The sequence below is a fragment of the Natator depressus genome, chromosome 23 (genome assembly GCF_965152275.1).
Source record: "Natator depressus isolate rNatDep1 chromosome 23, rNatDep2.hap1, whole genome shotgun sequence".
Taxonomy (NCBI): Eukaryota; Metazoa; Chordata; order Testudines; family Cheloniidae; genus Natator; species Natator depressus.
Genome location: NC_134256.1, coordinates 4,288,786 through 4,308,772, shown reverse-complemented (window position 1 = coordinate 4,308,772; position 19,987 = coordinate 4,288,786). Strand labels below are relative to the sequence as shown.

The window sequence follows — 19,987 nt, the reverse complement described above, 5'->3', positions numbered from 1 at the left end:
CCCTGCGGGTGTAAACCAGTGAGAGCAATTTACACCATTTGGCACCCAGCCCATTGTAACCAACTTTCCTCCTTGCCCATCCTTGCATGTTTTCAGAGGCTGAACTAACCCTTCCTAGAAGGGGTGTGCTGGCACCCTGCAGCCTCACATTCCAGGCAGCTGATTCAGAGCAAGGAGCTTCCCTCCCCACGCCCCTTTCCTGGGGAAAACCACAATGAATATTTGTTCACTCTGCCTCACAGTTTAGCTGCAGGCCGGCAACTAAAGAGAGATAGCGGGGAAGGAGTAAGGGGCGCGGGGAAGGAGTAAGGGGCAGAGATCCAACTCCCTTAAAGAAACAGGATGTAGCTAAATCCACCCATGCCCCCACAACCTGTTGAGTCTGGGTGCTGGATTCTGATTTGCGTTTACACCTGGGGCAATCCAGAGTCACTCCAGGATCAGAATCTGTCCCCGGCGCTGAGCAGCCAGCCACATAAGCGCTGAGCATGGGTGATAGTGTCCATGTGTCATGTGTCTGCCCCCCCCCAACACACACACACGCCCAAGGGCCTCGATCCTGTGCAGGTCTATGCCCATGCAGAACCTCATTGTCTTACATATGGCTCAGCTTGCAGGGAACTCAGCCCTCAAAGTCCTGACCCTCTGGGCACTGCTGTAGAGCGCCTCACGGGGGGGGGTCCTTGTCCATGACTGGGGCTCATAGGTGCTACCCTAATACCAGTAATAATCTAACCATTAGACTTCACTCCTCTCCCTGAGCTGAGAATTGGGCCCCAGTAATCTTGCTTCCCAGCTCCAACCAGGAGAGCCCACTCCTCTTCCCAAGCGGGGAGGAGAACCCAGGCGTCCTGACCGCTGGGAACTCCATCCCACTGTCCATGGGAACAGGACCCAGAAGTCCTGAGTCCCACTCCCCCAACACTAACCACGAAGCCCACCATCTAAGAAGGAGTCCCTGGTGTTGGCTGTCTCTGAGATCCTACTCAGGCTAACGGGAGAGCTGCCTGTAGGGAGTTTCCCAAGCCAGAGTGGCTAATTCAGCTGTGAAGGCAGGTGGGTCTTTCTCTGGAGTTGTGGGTTGGAGCCCCACATGGGGTACTTTTAGTTTTGGGCATGGATCCACCCTAACAATGGTTACACTGAATTAAGCCTGTGGGAGGGGCAGGGGGGGGGTGTCTATTGGTTGGGCTGGGGGGGCTGGGAGTCAGGGATAGCCCTCCGGACTCCTGAGTTCTTTCTCCAGCTCTGGGAGGGGAGCGGGATCTAGTGGTTAGACGGGGGGGAGGGGGCTGGGAGCCAGGACTCCTGGGTTCTTTCTCCAGCTCTGGGAGGGGAGCGGGATCTAGTGGTTAGACCGGGGGGAGGGGGCTGGGAGCCAGGACTCCTGGGTTCTTTCTCCAGCTCTGGGAGGGGAGCGGGATCTAGTGGTTAGACCGGGGCGGGGGGAGGGGCTGGGAGCCAGGACTCCTGGGTTCTCTCTGAGCCATGCGGGCGGCACTAGGGCCCCGGTGGATCAGGGAGGCGCCTCTGGCTGCGGCTCTGGGGCCCGCCCCGTCGCAGTGACTCGCTCGGGCGTGGTGGGTCCCGCAGTCCCGTCCCGGCCGCTGGCACAGGCCCGCTGCAGGCAGAGCCCGGAGTCCCGCATCGCCTCCCGCAGGTAGGTCCTGGGGGGGATCCGGGGCCTCCCCGACTGGCCACCCCGTCGCCCGCTGGGTCCCCGGCTCCTGCCCCCAGCGGATCCCTCCACTGCCCGCCCCTGTCCTGGCTTCCGCTGCCCCAGATCTCTGGGGCTGGGGGCCGCTCGTGCACCGGATGGATCCCCCGCTGCCCACTGGATCCCCTCCCTTTCTGATTCCCATCCACTGAATCCCCTCCCCTTTCTCCGGGGATCCCCTCCTGCCCCCTGGATTCCCTCCTGCCCCCTGGATTCCCTCCCTTCCCCCGGGAATCGCCTTCTGATCCCCATCCACTGGGTCCCCTCCCTTTCTGATTCCCTCCCTACCCCGGGATCCCCTCCTGGCCCCTGGATTCCCTCCTTTTCCCCTGGGAATCGCCTTCTGATCCCCTCCCTTCCCCCCGGGATCCCCCTCTGAGTACTGGATCGCCTCCCCCCTGGGGATCCCCTTTTGATCCCCATCCACTAGATCCCCTCCCTTTCCCCAGGATCCCCTCCTACCCAGTGAATTCCCTCCCTTCCCCCTGGGGATCCCCCTTCTGATCCTCATGCACTGGATCCCCTCCCTTCCCCCCGGGATCCCCTCCCTTCCCCCCTGGGATCCCTTTCTACCCTCTGAGCACTGGATCCCCTCTCCTTCCCCCTGGGGATTCCCCCTCTGATTCCCTCCCTTCCCTGGGATCCCCTCCTGCCCCCTGCACACTTGATTCCCTCTCCTTCCCCCGTGATCCCCTCCTGCCCCCTGCACACTTGATCCTCTCTCCTTCCCCTGTAATCCCCTGCACACTGGATCCCCTCCCCTTCCCCCTAGGATCCCCTTCTGGTCCCCCCATGTGCATTGGATTCCTTCCTCTTTCTCCCCTGGTGATTACCCATCTGCACTGAATCCCCTCCCCTTTCTCCACTGGGGATCCCCTTCGAATCCCCCATGCACATGGGATCCCCTTCCTGCTGCCGGGGATCTCCTCCTGCCCCCATGCACGCTGGATCCCTCCCCTTCCTTCCTCAGGATTTCCCTTTTGAATCCCCCCACATTGGATCCCTGCCCTTCCCCCTGGGGGTCTCTGATCCCCTCCCTCTGGATCTCCTCTTTTCTTCCCTGGAGATTTCAGATCTTCACACACTGGATCCCCATGGGGCTCAAATTCCTTCCTTACTCCATTCTCTCTATCCTTTCCCCTTCCCTGGAGATGTGTCCCTCTGGGTTCCTCCCTCTATAGCATGATCTCTAAATCCCTACCTGGTAACCCCTTTGCCCCATTCGATCCCTTGAAATCTACCCTCCACTCGTACACTGGGGCCCTTTCTCCCCTCTGCTGTGGTTGTCTAACCCCCTTCCCTCTCCATCCTTTTACACCTCCAACTTTCTGCTCTCTTTGGATTCCTCCCCTAGGATCTCTAGGGCAGTGGCTGTCCAGACGACTGTACCCCTTTTGCGAGTCTGATTTCTCTCATGCACCCCTAAATTGCTCCTTGCTTAAGAAGGATTTGCTGGACAAACCAGACCTCAAAAGACCAAAGTGTCCCAGCGCGCTAACGCTGACGAATGGCCGACTTTCTCATTTTGACCAGAGCCTTATAAAAGAAATCCGCTGGAATAGCAATATTGTACTTCCATTTCGGTGGGTCGTCTATAGAGCAGTCTAAACGAGTCATTGGCTGTATGAAATTTGAGTTTGTACTGACCTCCCTAGTGCTTTTTATGCAGCCTGTCGTAAAACGAGGCGGAGTTGATGGAAGACCTCTGCGTAACCCCAGCGGGCGTACTGCTGGTTGGGAACCCCTGCTCTAGGGGATCCTCTTAGGACTAGATTCTCTCTTCCCCTTCTCCCCCCACCCCACTGGATTCCTCCCCCCTGGGGACAACTTGCTGGATCGCCCCACCACCATCCCTCCTACTGGGATCCTTCTCCGGGGAGATCTCTTGCCACCCTGAACACTGGATTTCTTCCCCTCCACCTGGATTTCAGGGAATCTTTTGCTTCCTCTTTACACTGGATTCCTTTCCCCACAGGGATCTCTTGACCCCCTTTATGCTGGATTCCTCCCCCTCCACGGGGATTTCAGGGAGTTTCTTCCTTCTCCTTTATGCTGGATTCCTCTCGCCCATGGGGAACATGGATACCTCTTCCCCACAGGGACCGCATGTGTCCGTCCTCTGACCCAGCAGGGAGGGGATCTCTTCTCTTTGGCTCATGTCCCCCCATTAGCCCCCCCACACCCCAGCAGACGAGGTGCCAACTGGCTTGCTCAGCCCTGGGCCTAACTAGACTTCTTGCACACCGGTCCTGGGTCACTGTCCTCCACCCCTTCGCCTGCCCCCCCGGCTGGCTGGAGCCTATGAACCTGGTTTGGCCTCCCACCCTGGCTGCTCTCCCATGGAGCTAACGCCCCATTGTCTCTCTCTTCGCCCACCCCCCCAGGCATCTGGCCTGGTGCCCAGAGGCCTCCCGCTGCTCTAGCATCTGCTCCTTTCCCCAGCTGACACCGCACCCAGCTTTCCTGCCCCCGGGCTGCTGCAGTTCCAGCTCTGGGGCGCTCTTCTCACTTTTGTGTGGCCTGGAGGACAGGTCGAGGCCTCATAGCTCCTGGGTTCTGCTCAGGGGTCTCAGGCGCAGGGGGAAGGCAGTGGGGTCTGGTGGTTAGAGCAGGGGGGCTGGGAGCCAGGACTCCTGGGTTCTCTTTACAGGTGGAAGAGGAGTGGGGTTTAGTGATTCGAACAGCAAGGCGGGGAGCCGGGACTCCTGGGTTCTGTTCCCAACTCTGGAAGGGGAGTGGGGTCTGGTGGTTAGAGCAGGGAAGCGCTGGGAGGCAGGACTTCTGTTTCATTCCCCCGCCCCACTCGATTAAATGGAGAGAAAGGTGGGTGGCTGAGTCCATACGACTTTTACTGTCGTACCCCGCTTGTCCTGTGAGCTAGCCTGGCCTCGGGGTGTCGCGTGCTAAAGCTGTCTTGGCAGAGCCCCTATTGAGGCCCAATTAAATCTGTTTGGCCTGCAAATCAAGCCAGCGGTCGACCTGGGAATCAGCTGGGCCCTCGCTGGGGACAGCGATTCTACAGCCCCGGCTGCTCATCTGGGATCCTGCATCTCGCGCATAAAGCGTGTTAGAATCCGGCTTGCTCTCCCCGACTGCCCCGGGGGCCAGTCAGTGGATGCGTTTCGCGGGGAGCTGAGATGGGGCCGGTTTAGCCCAGTCGGCTTCCCCTCCCCCCGCTTACAAATGGGCCGTAGGTGTAGACAATGCCCCAGTGTTCTCTGATTTGCATCGTCTGGGCGCCGCTGTTCCTGCAGTGCCGGCATTAAATCTTCCAAAGCTTGACCCGGTCCACTGAAACTGGCTGGTGATTTCGCCCGCTGAAAACAGAAGAGGGGAAAATAGTCGCTAACGAAACAAAAGTTCTTTTGTGTCCCTCGGCAGCACCGGCCAGATTTTAAATGAACCCCAGCAGGTGCTAGGTGGTTATGGCGGGTGTTTTCCCTGTTTCACAGCAGGGGAAACTGAGGCACGGAGCGAGGGCGTGACTGGCCCGAGATCACACGGGCAAAGCTGGGAAGCCTGACTTCCAGTCTCTCCCAATCCAACTTGGAATCATAGAAGATCAGGGTTGGAAGGGACCTCAGGAGGTATCTAGTCCAACCCCCTGCTCAAAGCAGGACCAATCCCCAATTTTTGCCCCAGATCCCTAAATGGCCCCCTCAAGGATTGAACTCACAACCCTGGGTTTAGCAGGCCAATGCTCAAACCACTGAGCTATCCCTCTCGCCGTTGAGCTATCCCTGCTTGGACTTAATTTTTAGGTCCGCCCCAGACCCAAATCTGAGCCGATCGAGTCATTTTCCGACCCAACCCTTCTCCCGAAACCTGCGGCAGTGCCACCGGCACTTCCTGCCCGTGGGGTTGGCACAGCGGCGACTGCGTGCCCTGCCCCGGCCATCTACCCGCTGCTGCGTCGTGTGGGGTGCGGGGCACAGGTTTCCCACCTGACGCAGACCCAACCCTTGTAGTCGGTCCTGTCGGGTTCGGGTCAGGTTGCAGGGCTCTGTGCTAGACTACATCCCGCTGCCAGAACTGGGGATAGAACCCAGGAGTCCTGACCCCTCCCCGCAACCCGCACATCAGTCCCCTCCGAGCTGACTGCATTCCTCTCCCAGAGCTCAGAACAGATGGACAGAGAGAGAGATTCCAGAGTTGTTGCTGCCCATCGCCCTTGTATCAGGGCTTTTTCCACTAGCAGAATCCCCTGTGGATTTCATAGTCTCTCTGCCATGTCTCCCTCTTTGGGGGAAAAAAATCCTGCCTGGGGTAGGGATTTGGGGTTTTGTTTTGCTATTTTTTATTCATTTCTCCTCTTTCTTGTTTGTTTTGTTTCTGTACGGTGGGTTGGCTGGGGTTCATAGGGTCGCAGGTGCCGTCTGTGTCAGCCTGATGATGGAAAGGTTTTTGTCAAAGCTGGGGACGTTGAAGCGCGTTCAGAGCTGGGGCTAGAACCCAGGAGTCCTGGCTCCCAGCCCTGCTGCTCTAACCACTAGACACCACTGCCCTCCCAGAGCTGGGAATGGAACGTCAGAGTCCTGGCTCCTAGCCCCTGTGCTCCCCTTCCAGAGCTGGGGTTAGAACCCAGGAGTCCTGGCTCCTAGCCTCCCCGCTCTAACCACTAGTCCCTGCTCCCCTCCCACAACTTGGAATAGAATGTGAGAAGCCTGGCCTCCAGCCCCCCCGCTCCCCTTCCAGAGTTGAGATTAGAACCCAGGAGTCCTGGCTCCCAGCCCCAACCCCTGCTCTAACTACTAGACCCTGCTCCCCTCCCATGCAAAAGCATGGCACCAGATGCCCGTGGTTACTCTCCACTTTGATTCCCTGTTTTGGCAACACCCCATCCAGATCCTGCTAGGTGCTGGGGCCCTACCCCCCAGGAGCTAGAGGGCGCTCGGTCCCCTGCAGGTGTGGGCCCTGAAATTGTCCAGGAGCTAACTAACCAGGTGCTTGTGCCAGACGCTTCCCAGAGCATCCTGCTTGCCCCACTATGGGCCGCTTCTGCTGTGAGGCTACCGAGCAAACACTGCGGGTGGGGCGGAGGGGGCAGTTACTCCTGGGCAAAGACACGTGTCGTCTGTGCTGAAAACCCTCCTGGGAGAGACGTCTTCCTCTCCCCAAGGGGAAAGGGGTGGCCGCGCTTTGTAGCAGAACCACCGGTGGGTTGAGGAGGAGTGGAACTGACCAGCCCTTTGTCTGTTTTCTTTCCAGCCCATCTTTTTGCAGATCTTCCTCCAGCTAGGAAACCGCCCCGATGTTCCTGGTCAAGAACTTCCTAGGAGGAGGAGGAGGAGGTGGAGGAGGCGGAAGCGGGGGCTTCGGCGGGAACATTGGGAACGTGATCGGAGGATTCCTGAGTGGCGGCGGTGGAGGAGGACGGGCTGGAGGTGGGGGAGGCGGTGGCGGAGCCATGGGCATCATCGGGGGAGTGATCAGTGCCATCAGGTTCGTACGTAGCCTTGTTGTTATTGGTTTTGTGCTAATGCCTGGGCTCCGTGACCGAGGCCGGGGCCTCGTCAGGGCGGGCGCCGCCCAGACGCGTGGTGAGGGAGATCGGGGTCCCGTTGGGCCGGGCGCTGCCCAGACACACGGTGACCGAGATCGGGGTCCAATTGTGCCGGGCGCCGCCCAGACACACGGTGATGGAGATCAGGGTCCCATCGGGCCGGGCGCCGCCCAGATGCACGGTGATGGAAATCGGGGTCCCATCGGGCCGGGCGCCGCCCAGACGCACGGTGACGAAGATCGGGGTCCTTATCGGACGCACGGTGACGGAGATCGGGGTCCCATTGGGCCGGGCACCGCCCAAACGCACGGTGACGGAAATCGGGGTTTCATCGGGTCGGGCACCACCCAAACGCACGGTGACGGAAATCGGGGTCCCATCGGGCCGGGCGCCGCCCAGACACACGGTGACAGAGATCAGGGTCCTTATCGGGCTGGGCGCCGCCCAGACGCACGGTGACGGAGATCGGGGTCCCATTGGGCCGGGCACTGCCCAAACGCACGGTGAGGGAGGTCGGGGTCCTGTCAGGCCGGGTGCTACCCAGACACACGTTGATGGAGATCGGGGTCCCATCGGGCCGGGCGCTGCCCAGACTCATGGTGACGGAGATTGGGGTCCTTATCGGGCCGGGCGCCGCCCAGACGCACGGTGACGGAGATCGGGGTCCCATCGGGCCGGGCGCCGCCCAAACGCACGGTGAGGGAGATCGGGGTCCCGTCAGGCCGGGTGCTACCCAGACACACAGTGATGGAGATCGGGGTCCCATCGGGCCGGGCGCCTCCCAGACGCACGGTGACGGAGATCGGGGTCCTTATCGGGCCGGGCACTGCCCAGACGCACGGTGACGGAGATCGGGGTCCTTATCGGGCCGGGCGCCGCCCAGACGCACGGTGACAGAGATTGGGGTCCCATCGGGCCTGGCACTGCCCAGACACACTTTAAGAGACAGCCTTTGCCATTTCAATAGATAAGACAGAAGAAGGAAGGCTCATTACCCCATTTTCTAGATGGAGGAACTGAGGCCCAGAGAGATCAATGTGCATCTTTTCCTCCTTGCAGACTTTGGACAGCTCGAGAGCGGGGGTCCGGGCACTAGGACTCCTGGGTTCTTTTCTCGGATTGGATTGGGGTTGGGGGGAGTGCCTTTGGATCAAGGACAGTGGGATGAGTTTGACTGTGCCAGTCTCCAATAGTGGGAGAAGAAACCCCAGACAGGCTCCTTAATTGTTGTCTTTCTGTTTGCTGGCCAAAGGGGCTGGTTTGAATGGCTGGATCTGCAGGGCGGGCGCAGCATGGGGAGCTGCGTGGTAATAATACTTCACTCTCATCTAGCATTTTTCATCTGTAGCTCTCAAAGCGCTGTGTTAAGGAGGGCAGAATCACAGAGATGTCGGACTGGAAGGGACCTAGAGAGATCACCTAGTCCACACCTCCCTCCCCTCCCCCCTCCCTCAAGTTTACTGGGCCAAGTAAACCTAGACCATGCCTGAGAGGGGTTTTTCCAGCCTGTTCTTAAAAACCTCCAACCATGGGTATTCCACAACCTCCCTTGATCACCTGTTCCAGAGCCTAACTCCCCTGAGAGTTACAAAGTTTTTCCTAATACCTCACCTCAATCTCCCTTCCTGCCAGTTAAGCTAATTCCTTCTTGTCCTCTCCTCAAATGGATGTGAAGAATCACCGTCCTCTTTATATCAACCTTTTACACGTCATTATCCCCATTTTACAGATGGGGAAACTGAGGCTCAGTAAGTGACGTGCCCAAAGTCGGCCAGCGGCTGGGTCAGTCTCTCATCCCCAGCTGCTGTGCCCTCCCCCGACCTGGAGGGACCCGCTTTAGAGGGTGAGAGGAGAGGTCAGCCCTGGTGGCTGCTGAGTGGCCGGGAAGGGTAGTGGATTATGTGTTGGGGGCATAGATCTTGCTAGGAACTGGACTGAATTTATTACAGGCAGGGGCCACCAATCAGCCATCCAGGGTGGGGAGTGTAACAATTTTCAGCCAGGCCAGATTCGAACTGGTGAACCTGTGAGTGAAAGGCTCCCTAGCCTAAAGGCTCCTAAAGAGTCTGGCTGTGTCCCTGATGATATTGTTGTTGGCTGTAGGGGCCTGTTTATTGGTGTTCACGCTCTCCTCTGGACTTGCTTCAATGTGTCCACATCTTTCCTGAAATGTGGCGCCCAGAACTGGACACAATCCTCCAGCTGAGGCCTAATCAGCGCGGAGCAGAGCGGAAGAATCACTTCTCGTGTCTTGCTTACAACACTCCTGCTGATACAGCCCAGAATGGTGTTTGTTTTGTTTGTTTTTTTGGCTGGGCAAGAGTGTGACACTGTTCACTCCTATTTAGCTAGTGGTCCACTCTGACCCCCAGACCCCTTTCAGCAGTACTCCTTCCTAGGCCGTCACTTCCCACTGTGTATGTGTGCACCTGATTGTTCCTTCCTAAGTGGAGCACTTTGCATTTGTCCTTGTTGAATTTCATCCTATTGACTTCAGAGCATCTCTCCAGTTTGTCCAGGTCATTCTGGATTTTAATCCTCTCCTCCGAAGCACTTGCAACCCCTACCGGCTTGGTATCGTCTGCAAACTGTATAAGGGTCCTCTCTATGCCATTGTCTAAATCACCGATGAAGATATTGAACAGAACTGGACCCAGGACTGATCCCTGCGGGACCCCACTCGTTAGGCCCTTCCAGCATGACTGTGAATCACTGATAACTACTCTCTGGGAACGTATCCCAGATCCTTCTGGGATCTGTTGACGCTGGGGCACCAGAGGAGCGTGTGGTGTTTTGGGGTTCACCCAGGCTGGGCGAGGTGCTGGCAGGCTGAGACAAAGGAACTGAGCAATCTGATCTCTGTTTGGCCTGGAAATGCTGGACAGGAGACCAAGTCTCTGGGATGCTCGTTTTCAGTTTAATTCCCGTCTTGGCCTTTCTCCCCGTTACTTGGCATCAATTGACCCATGGGCCTTTGTGAATCAACTCACTTGGCTTTCGTCTCGTAAATCACCAGCCGCTGATTGAGCTCCGTCGAGGGTCTGCTTGATGGGCTGGAGGAGAAGCAGAGGACCTGTAGTGGGGGCCCAGTGAGAGGGACTGGTCCCTCCAGGGCGATTTCGGCGCTGGAGGGGTCTTGATTTCAGCTTGCAGGCTGGGTAAAGGCTGGGCATTGAAGGCACCCAGAGTTACAGGGCAGGCGTTGACCCATCCCCTTACTGGTCTGGCTTGAACCCCAGAATCCCGTGGCCTCTTGGGGGAAGTGGATTCTCCCTTGCTAGGAGGTGTTGCTTTGAATGTGGTGCCCTGCCCTATTGATGGGGTGGCAGGGGGGAAGGCTGGGGATTAGGGCTGGCTGGGCGGCTCTGCCTTGCTTTGCTTTTTAGTCAGACTGGTTTGTCCACATAGTGGGAACTAGCTAGAGGCCCAGGCCGCAGGAAAACCCTGACGAGCGCAGGGGAGAGTTCCTGTTTTCTCTGTCCCCGCCTCGGTTCTTCCCCTGATGCTGGGCTCTTCTGTCATCTCTGATAGTCCCCCAGTGCTTTCCATGAATGAGATCCCCAAGCACCTGGCAAACCATATATGCAGGGATCCCTCACCCAGCACTGAAATGCAGCCACTTCTGGGGGTGGGGTGTGGCAGCTGTTTATACAGGGATCTACCTCTAAATTGGAAAGTGGTTCTGCAGTTTATCATGCCATGTATTGTCTGTAGGGGAGGCAGCGTGGTCTAGTGGCTGGGACACTGGACTGGGAGATAGGAGCCCTAAGTTCTGTTCCCAGCTCTGCTGTTGTCTCTCTGTGAGCCTGGATGTGACTCTGTGCCTCAAGTTTCCCTCTCTGTATAGCAGGGAGGTGCTCTTACATGTATTATGGTGGCACGCTAGGAACCCCAGGTGCCAGGTGCTGTACAGACACACAACTAAGAGGTGGCTCCTGTTTCAGGTGCATCATTTCACTTGACAACAGCCGGATCTTCACTTCCGGGACGCTTTTGCCTCAGCCACCTCTCTTCTATAGCACTCGAAATATTAAATACATTAAATATTAAGGAACTGGACTGGGACTTGGGGAATCTTGGTTCAATGCCTGGCTCCATCACTGGGCTCCCTGTGTGATCTTGGGCAAATCACTGCATCTCACTGGGCCTCAGTTTCCCCAGCTGTAAAACTGGAATAATAACTATTCCCTTGTCTATGCAGATTGGAAGCTTGTGGGGTCAGGTACTGTCTCAGTCAGGTTCTGTGCAGCGCCTGGCACAGTGGGGCCCTGATCTGAGTCGGGGTCCGTGCAGCGCCCGGCGCGATGGGGGCCCTGATCTCGGTCGGGGTCCGTGAAGCGCCCGGCGCGACGGGGGCCCTGATCTCAGTCGGGGTCCGTGAAGCGCCCGGCGCGACGGGGGCCCTGATCTCGGTCGGGGTCCGTGAAGCGCCCGGCGCGACGGGGGCCCTGATCTCGGTCTGGGTCCGTGAAGCGCCCGGCGCGACGGGGGCCCTGATCTCGGTCGGGGTCCGTGAAGCGCCCGGCGCGACGGGGGCCCTGATCTCGGTCGGGGTCCGTGAAGCGCCCGGCGCGACGGGGGCCCTGATCTCGGTCAGGGTCCGTGCAGCGCCCGGTGCGACGGGGGCCCTGATCTTGACTGGTGCTGCCATAATGCAAATATATAATAACTTTACCAGATGGACGTGTGTGTATAAAAGACCCTTCATAATTGTTTCCTCTTTCTTTCCCCCTGTTTCACAGTGAAGCAGCAGCTCAGTATAATCCGGAGCCACCGGTAAGTCCTGATTACAGTTCTCCTGTTCTAGCCCTGCCTGTCCTGCTTCTAACGACTCCTGTCAGATATTAACGCGGGCCCTGGACATGCTGAGTTTGTAGCAAAGCACGTGGGGGAGGGTTCTCTGGCACAGAGCCCCATTGCCTTTGTTGGGGTAAGCCGCGGGAATGCAGGCGTCCGCCCAGGAGTAAGTGTTCTGGGGTTTGTTTTGTTTTTTAAAGTGACTTGCAAAGACGAGTAAATGAGGCTCATGTCCTTGGCTGCTTGTTCACGGAGCACAAAGACAGCCCAAGGTGTTGTGTCGTACATGAGAAATTCAGGTCTCCTTTTCCCTGTTTGTCCTGGAGGACGCTGTGGACGACTGGAGAACTGGATCGTGCCCTGCAAAGAAAATCTTATTGACCGGAAAGGGAGGGGAAAGTGGCTTTTATTAATTCAGGTTGTTTCTCTTTGAGCCAGATCCTCCTCTGGTGGTGTAAACTGGTTCTCTTGATATCAGTGGAGTAATGCTGGTGTGCCCTGGCGGGGGATCTGGCCCCATTGACTCCAATGGCTTGAGACTCATTTACAAAGGCTGGGGATCTGACACCAGTGGAGTGACGCCCATTTACCCCACTGGCAAGCCTGTCTCATTCCTGATTTACACCATCTGAGTATCTGTCCCTTTGTGGGTTGTCAATGCCCAGCCCTATTTAACTCAGGGCACTCTCGGGGGAAAACGCTTTCTGCTAACGATCCACCCCAAACCTGCTTATAAAATATCCAAACCTGCCTTGCAATGAGCTGAAAGTCTCCTGCTTTCCTCGTCTATCCAAACAAGAGCTGGGTTCCCTGCGTCCGGGCTGTCCAGATATCCACTCCTCTTGGACTATGTCTCAGTTTCAGATACTTAAACGTTTTTTGCTAAGGAATCTGCGCCTGCCAGTGGACGATTTAAAATTGCTCTAGGGTCCTGGTGCTTCCCCTTTGGGTCACTGGAGAGACGTATATATGTTTAAACCACCCTGGCTATTTATATTTTGTAACTTTCTGTTTATTTCTGCCCCCCCCCCCAGCCCCCTCGCAGCCACTTCTCCAACGTGGAAGCGAACGAGAGCGAGGAAGTACGCCAGTTTCGGCGCCTCTTCACGCAGCTGGCTGGAGATGTAAGTATTTTCCCGTCCTTTCTCTTTGCATCCATCAGAAAGGGTCCCTGGCCCAGCCCTGAGGGCATCTCGCTGGGCCAAAATTTTCACTGAGGGCCTCTGATATTTATGTTAGGGGGGCTCCTAATCTGAGACTCCTGGGGCCTGACTCCCAGCCAATTCACAACTCCTTTGCAAATCAGGCCTCTGGTTACCCTGTGACCTTTCCTCTCCTTTGACTTTCTCTCCGTAGATAGCCCTGCCCAGAATCCTCTGCAGTGTGGGACTCTAGTGGGTTATGGGTAGGGCCCTACCAAATTCACGGCCATGAAAAACGCATCACAGACTGCAAAATCTGGTCTCCCCCCGTGAAATCTGGTCTTTTGTGTGCTTTTACCCTATACTATACAGATGTCACGGGGGAGACCAGCATTCTCAAATTGGGGGTCCTGACCCAAAAGGGAGTTGGGGTGGGGGGTGGTCACAAGGTTAGTTTAGGAGTGTGTGGTATTGTCACCCTTCCTTCTGCGCTGCCTTCGGAGCTGGGCGGCTGGAGATCAGAGGGAGCACAGAAGTAAGGGTAGCAGTATTGCAACCCCCCCTAACATTAACCTCGCACCCCCCCCCCACAGCTCCTTTTTGGGTCAGGACCCCTACAATTACAACACCCTGTAATTTCAGATTGAGATAACTGAAATCATGAAATGGACCATTTAAAAAAACCTATGACCGTGAAATTGACCAAAATGGACTGTGAATTTGGTAGGGCCCTTGTTAGGGGGTGAGGAATAGGTGCAAGGAGGCAGCCGCCTCCATCCTGGAGCAGCCGGGAGGTGGCTCCCTGCAGGTTGATCTGCTCCAGAGAGACCAGGCAGGGCGAGAGTCACTCCAGCCCCGTGTGACGTTCCCCTTGTCTCTGTGCTTTGCGGCAGGATATGGAAGTGAGCGCCTCCGAGCTGATGAACATTCTCAACAAGGTGGTGACCAGACGTAAGTGGGGCCCGCGGTCCGTTTAAATCAAACCCTGCCTCGGTCGATTCATTTACGAAATGGTTAAAAGGTCCGGGCCGGCTGGACCCTGCCTCCCAGAGCATGGCTGTCCTGTGGTGCTTGGTAACCGTTCGTCCTGATGCTACAGGGGACCTAGGGAATGCCAGGACTCCTGGGTTCCATTTCCGGCTGGCTCGGGGTGTGACCTCAGGCAAGCTGCTGTCTGTGCTTTGGTTTCCTAGATTCATTGGTTTTAAGGCCAGAAGGGACAGTTGTCACGGAGTGGGGGGGAGTCGGGGCTCTGCACCCCCCACTTCCTACGATTCACAGTGCTCTCAGCCAGCCAGTAAAACAGAAGATTTATTAGATGACAGGAACACAGTCCAAAACAGAGCTCGTAGGTACAGGAAACAGGATCTCTCAGTTAGGTCCATCTTGGGGGGTAGGGAGCTCCAAACTGATACTCCCTCCAGCCTCTCCTCCGGCCATTGTCTCTTTCCCGGGCAAGGAGGCCACCTGATCTCTTTGTTTGCCAACACCTTCAGCTGGCACCTTGCAGGGGAGGGGTCCAGGCCATCAGTTGCCAGGAGACAGGGTGTTGTGTGCATTCTCTGTGCAGACAGCATCACACAGTCCCTCTGCTCTGCAACAATCACACACCCTTATCCCACCACCTTGATACTTAAGAAATGCACAGGGGACTTTTGTGATCATCTCGCCTGACCTATATAACGCAGGCCAGGGATTCCTGCATCCAGCCCGTATCTGGTGGCTGAGTTAGCCGGCTGCCCTCTCTGAACAATGGGGGACGATGCTGAACTTCTGGTATCTCCATGGCACTGAGATGCCTGGCGCTGGACCCCGCGCCCCAGATGCAGTAGGTGCCATGCAGAGCTCTGTGGCCTGGCGCCCTGTCGTATTTACTTCTCCCGCGTCATCTGAAATTGCCCAAACCTGCTCTCTTGCCTTCCAGATCCTGACCTGAAGACAGACGGGTTCGGGATTGACACCTGTCGCAGCATGGTGGCCGTCATGGATGTATCCTCCTCCAGACTGATGTCTGCGCCCAGGAGCCTTTAAAGATACCAGGGCCTGATTCACAGCTCCTGTGTCTTTGTTCTCCCTATATTCTAGGCCCTGCCCAGTCCCTGCGATCGGTCTCTGGGCTGCCCTAACTCAAACTTCACCCCCTATGGGCCCTGGGGGGCAGAGAATAGCCACAGCACAGTGCGCTCTGGCCATGACCCTGATCTGCCCCCTATGCTGGGGCCCGTATGCCCAGCTCCACGCTGGCTGGGGAGATCCTCTGCACGGGTGAGAGTCTCAGGGGGCCATTTCCACGCATGTTGAAGGCCCCTGTGCTGCTGGATCCCCTCCCCGCGGCTTGGCAGGGCCCCGGGTGGCTTTGGCCGACGTCTGTTCCTTGACCTCAAGCGCTTCAGAGCGACACGACCGGGAAGCTGGGCTTCGAGGAGTTCAAGTATTTGTGGGGGAACATCAAGAAGTGGCAGGTAGAGAGATGGGGGGGGGGGCGGTTATCACGTGTGGCTGAGACCTGACCGTACCCCCCCCCGGTGTGGGAACAGGAGGGGGAACGAGAGACCTTGGGGCTCCCCGTCTTGGGGGGGCCTTTTCAAGAGCGCTGGACTCCAAGCAGCCTTCCCGGCTGGAATTGACGTGCGTTACTTTCAGCCCTGCATGTGTGTGTGGGGGGGGAACCTTGCTGCTGCATTGCCTTCTGGGTACCCAGAATTCCCAGCGCCGCTCCCCTGCCTACCTGCCAGAGGTACTGGGGGTGCCTGGCAGGGGGCAGCTGGGATCCGAACAGTCCCCTCCTTGGGGGCAGAGTTAAGGGGCTGCGTTGCCTCTGATGTCCCCCCCCCCGCTCCCTCCGTCACCCAGCGCTCTAGGGAGGGGCTGCCGTTTTAGTCGGGGGGGGCGTCTCTCTCTCGTGTCCCTCATGCCCCCCATGTGCCACTTGAGCGGTGGGGTGGTGGTTTCTTATTTCCCTCCCCCGCTCTGCCATTCTCCGGGGGTGGGATCTCGGCTTCTGTCCCTTCCCCCCTCGCCCATATCTGCCATCTCTCTGCCTGTGGTCCCCCTCCCTGCCCAGCCCCAGTCTGCGGCTGGGTGTTTGTGCTGGGGGGGGACTCTCTTAGCCCATAACCAACTCATCTCCCCCCTTCCCCCCCAGTGTGTCTACAAACAGTACGACACGGACCGATCCGGCACCATCGGGAGCAGCGAGCTGCCAGGCGCCTTCGAGGCGGCGGGTAAGGAGCCGCTGAGGGGTGGGATTGGCGGGCGGGCGGGGGGGACCCACAAGGGCTGTCTCAGGTCGATGGGGAGTGACTGTCTCTGCCCCCCACCCCCCCAGGCTTCCGGCTGAACGAGCAGCTGTACCAGATGATCGTGCGCAGGTACTCGGACGAGAACGGCCACATGGACTTCGACAACTTCATCAGCTGCCTGGTTCGCCTGGACGCCATGTTCCGTAAGTGGCCTGCGGGTCAGTCCTGGGGATGGGGGGGAGGGTTCTGGGGTCCTCTGCCCACCTCTTCCCTCCGTCCGCCCCCCCGCCTCTAGTGTGGGCTGGGCCCCTCCCATCTGGGTTTAGCTCTGTGTTTGTACAGCGCCTGGCACAATGGGGCCTGGTCCATGACTCTGGGCTCCTAGGTGCTACCGTAATACACCTAATAGCACTAAAATGTACAGCGCCTGGCACAATGGGGCCTGGTCCATGACTCTGGGCTCCTAGGTGCTACCGTAATCCACCTACTAGCAATAAAAATGTACAGCGCCTGGCGCATTATGCTAATGCAAGACATAATACAAAAAACCAACAGCAATGGTTGGTCTGGCACCTGAGCTGGTTTCTCTCTCATCCCGACCCCTCTGCCCTGGCCTCTGGCGAAATGGATTTCTGTCAGTGACTCGGCGCTCCAGCCAGAAACCGAGGGGTTAATCCTAACCAGTTCATGGGAACCCGCTGGTTCTGGACCTGTGAGGTCAAGGGGGTGGGCCACCAGCGTTTGCCTTGGAGAGAGGATGGCTCGTTAGCGATCGGAGCACAGGGATGGAGGTCAGGACTCCTGGGTTCTATCCCCAGCTCTAGGAGGGGAGTGGGGGCTGGTGGTTAGGGCCGGGGGTGGAGGCTGGGAGCCAGGACTCCTGGGTTCTATCCCCAGCTCTAGGAGGGGAGTGGGGGCTGGTGGTTAGAGCAGGGGGTGGGGGGGGGCTGGGAGCCAGGACTCCTGGGTTCTATCTCCATGATCAGGGGATAGAGATCGGGGTGGCTCCTGCTGTGCCAGGCGCTGCACAGACATGTGCTGAGAGACAGTCCCAGCCCCCGATTTAGACAGCCTAGATCGACAATGGGGGAGGGAGAGAGAGGCAGGATTATCACCCCCCCACCCTGGCTCACAGGTCGCTCACAGATAACTGAGATCTCCGGAGTCCCAGCCCACTGTGTTAACCATGAGGCCGCCCTTCCCCCTCTCCTCTCTACTCCTACAGGTGCCTTCAAGTCTCTGGATAAGGATGGGGACGGGCAGATCCGGGTGAACATCCAGGAGGTGAGTGAGGCGGGAGGCTGGCTGCCCCCTGGCCTTTTCCTTCCTGCTCTCTAGCAAGGGACCCCGATGTGGTTCCTGCCTCCCTCGCAGGGCTGGCCAGGAACTCCTGGGTTAGCGGGTCCAGCCCGGCTTCCGCAGGCCACTCCTGGTGGAGGGGGGGCCGGGGCCAGGGACCTTCCCAGCTGCGTGAGGAGCGGCCGCAGCCCCAGCAAAGCCGGAGCATCCTATTGGGCTCCATGGGGAATGGCCCCTCTGCCAGCCCCGCACCCCCACCCCATTGGGGTCCATGGGGAATGCCCCCTCCCCTGGCCCTGCACCCCCACCCCATTGGGGTCGATGGGGAATGCCCCCTCCCCTGGCCCTGCACCCCCACCCCATTGGGGTCCATGGGGAATGCCCCCTCCCCACTCCACCTTAAAAACAGGGGCCAATCCTCTCCCGCCCCTGGCTTCTGCGAGCCCGTCTGACGCCTGGGCGGTCTGTATTTCGTATTGCCCTGCCCAGCTCTCTCCTGACCACTCTTCCACTCTGCCCTGCAGTGGCTGCAGCTCACCATGTACTCCTAAGAGCCTGTGTGCCAGCCTGGACCGACGGCCCGGAGCGCGCCCCCGGCCTCCCCGGGCTCCATGCTGCGACCTGGGCCTCTCCATGGCAGCTGCGACCCGCCCTTCTCTTCGCTTTCTGATTTCCAACCCCCCCCCCGCCCCCGGCTCCCTGGAAGACCAGATGTCCCCTCCTCTCCATCCCCCGCCTTCGCCGGCTCTGCTCCGGGACGCCCGGCCGCTCAGTCTGGTGCTGTGTACGGTCTGGGGGGGAGGGGCTTCCGATTTGGAGGTATGTTTGCTGCCATGTGATCCACGCTTCAGTGATCCCTCTTCGGGCCCCAAGGATCTCCCAGCTCCGGCGGGAGGGGGGCAGAAACGAAGCCAAATGCAGCCATCAATGGAGCTCTTTACCCCTCCCCACGCACGCTGGCAGATTTTAACTTCCCGATCGGCTGGGATTCCGGCTCCCTCCCTGGCTGGAATTTCGTCGGTGGAATGGGAGCCCACCAGGCCAGTTCCTTTCCCTGCATGCAGTTTCTCTGCCCAGGCCCTAGCGAGGCTGGGCATGGGCCGGGGGCAGGTGGCAAAGCTTTTGACTGTGGCAGACATGGCAGCCCACCTGGCTCTCCGTCTTCCTCTAGTGGCTAGGTCATGTATAGCGATTTTATCCGGCTGCTGCTGGTAGAGGGTTGTGCTTTTTAGGTCCGGAGGTGCTGGGTTCGATCCCCCGCAGACCACCCAAGCGAGGGAAGGCATCTGATGGGCATCAAGTGCCCCCCGCCCCCAAGGGCGTCAGGTGAGGCCGCTGCCGAGCTGGGGCATATGCCAATCCGGGGCTGCCCCGCTCGGTGGTGGCATTTTGGAAGGCAGGAGGGATGCCCGGGCTGTTGGGGGTTTGCCCTGGAACGTACCAGCTGTCTCTCTCACTGACGCCCACCGTGTTTTCTAAAGCTCAATAGAAACGATAATAAAGTTCTATAATAACATGTCACCAGAGCTCGGAGGCGTCTCTTTTCCGCCCCTGCCCTGCGTTCCAGCTAAACGTATGCTCCCTGCCAACCCCCTGTCTAGGAGCTGTCACTGTTTTCATACTTCATGCCTTCCCCCCTCTCCCCTGAAGCACTGACAGTTTAGGTCACTGCAATGCAGCTGCCTCTGGGGTGGAATGCAGCTGCTGTTTTTAACAGCACACAACAGCTTAACCAGCCTTACTGTGGTGCTTGTGTGGGCCCCCTTGTCTGAGCACCTCACATTCTTTAATGTGTTTAGCCTCACAAAGTAGGCCAGTGCTACTCTCCCCGTGCACAGATGGGGAAACTGAGGCACGGAGCTGCAGTGACTTGCCCAAGCTTACTCAGAAGGAGCAGGGAATTCAACCCGGGTTTTGCTGAGTCCCAGGGTGGTGGCCAAAGGGGAAAATTTTAGGGACGCAGAATTATCCAAACTGGGATTTAACCAGTTGGATGTTTAGTCGCAAAAGGGTCAATGGAAAAATAAATGGGCCCAAATTTAAAGACCTCCCATCTGTAAATCCACATCTTGACATCAAAGGACTTGCACCGGATTTCAGCTGGTGTTAACTGAGAACAGACTCCGACCCCAACGCCCTGAGCTCTTACTCTGGTTCCAGACTCAGTCGTTACATGCTACCGTGTCAACTGCCCGTCTCTGCCCTTCTTGGCATCCCTGCCTGAACTGGGGACGCGCTATTCAGTGTGGGATACCTGGTGCAGATCAGCCGTCACGTTCCACCCCAG

The 19,987-nt window shown here is 58.1% G+C and overlaps 1 protein-coding gene across 1 annotated transcript; it reads left to right on the top strand.

The window, feature by feature from the left end:
* The first annotated feature begins 1,505 nt into the window (after positions 1-1,505).
* CAPNS1 (calpain small subunit 1) lies at positions 1,506-19,220 on the top strand. Its single transcript, XM_074937851.1, has 11 exons — positions 1,506-1,660; positions 6,926-7,159; positions 11,963-11,996; positions 13,052-13,141; positions 14,053-14,110; positions 15,084-15,148; positions 15,553-15,621; positions 16,305-16,383; positions 16,488-16,604; positions 17,627-17,685; positions 18,225-19,220. Exons 2-11 carry the CDS (start codon positions 6,969-6,971, stop codon positions 18,249-18,251), a joined length of 789 nt encoding a protein of 262 aa, XP_074793952.1. The 5' UTR covers positions 1,506-1,660; positions 6,926-6,968; the 3' UTR covers positions 18,252-19,220.
* The last annotated feature ends 767 nt before the right edge of the window (positions 19,221-19,987 follow it).

Coding starts and splice junctions, on each gene's coding strand:
- CAPNS1 (XM_074937851.1), top strand. CDS start 6,969: ATGTTCCTGGTCAAGAACTTCCTAGGAGGAGGAGGAGGAGGTGGAGGA. Junction 11,997..13,051: donor AGTATAATCCGGAGCCACCG/GTAAGTCCTGAT, acceptor CCCCCCCCCCAG/CCCCCTCGCAGCCACTTCTC. Junction 14,111..15,083: donor CAACAAGGTGGTGACCAGAC/GTAAGTGGGGCC, acceptor CTTGCCTTCCAG/ATCCTGACCTGAAGACAGAC.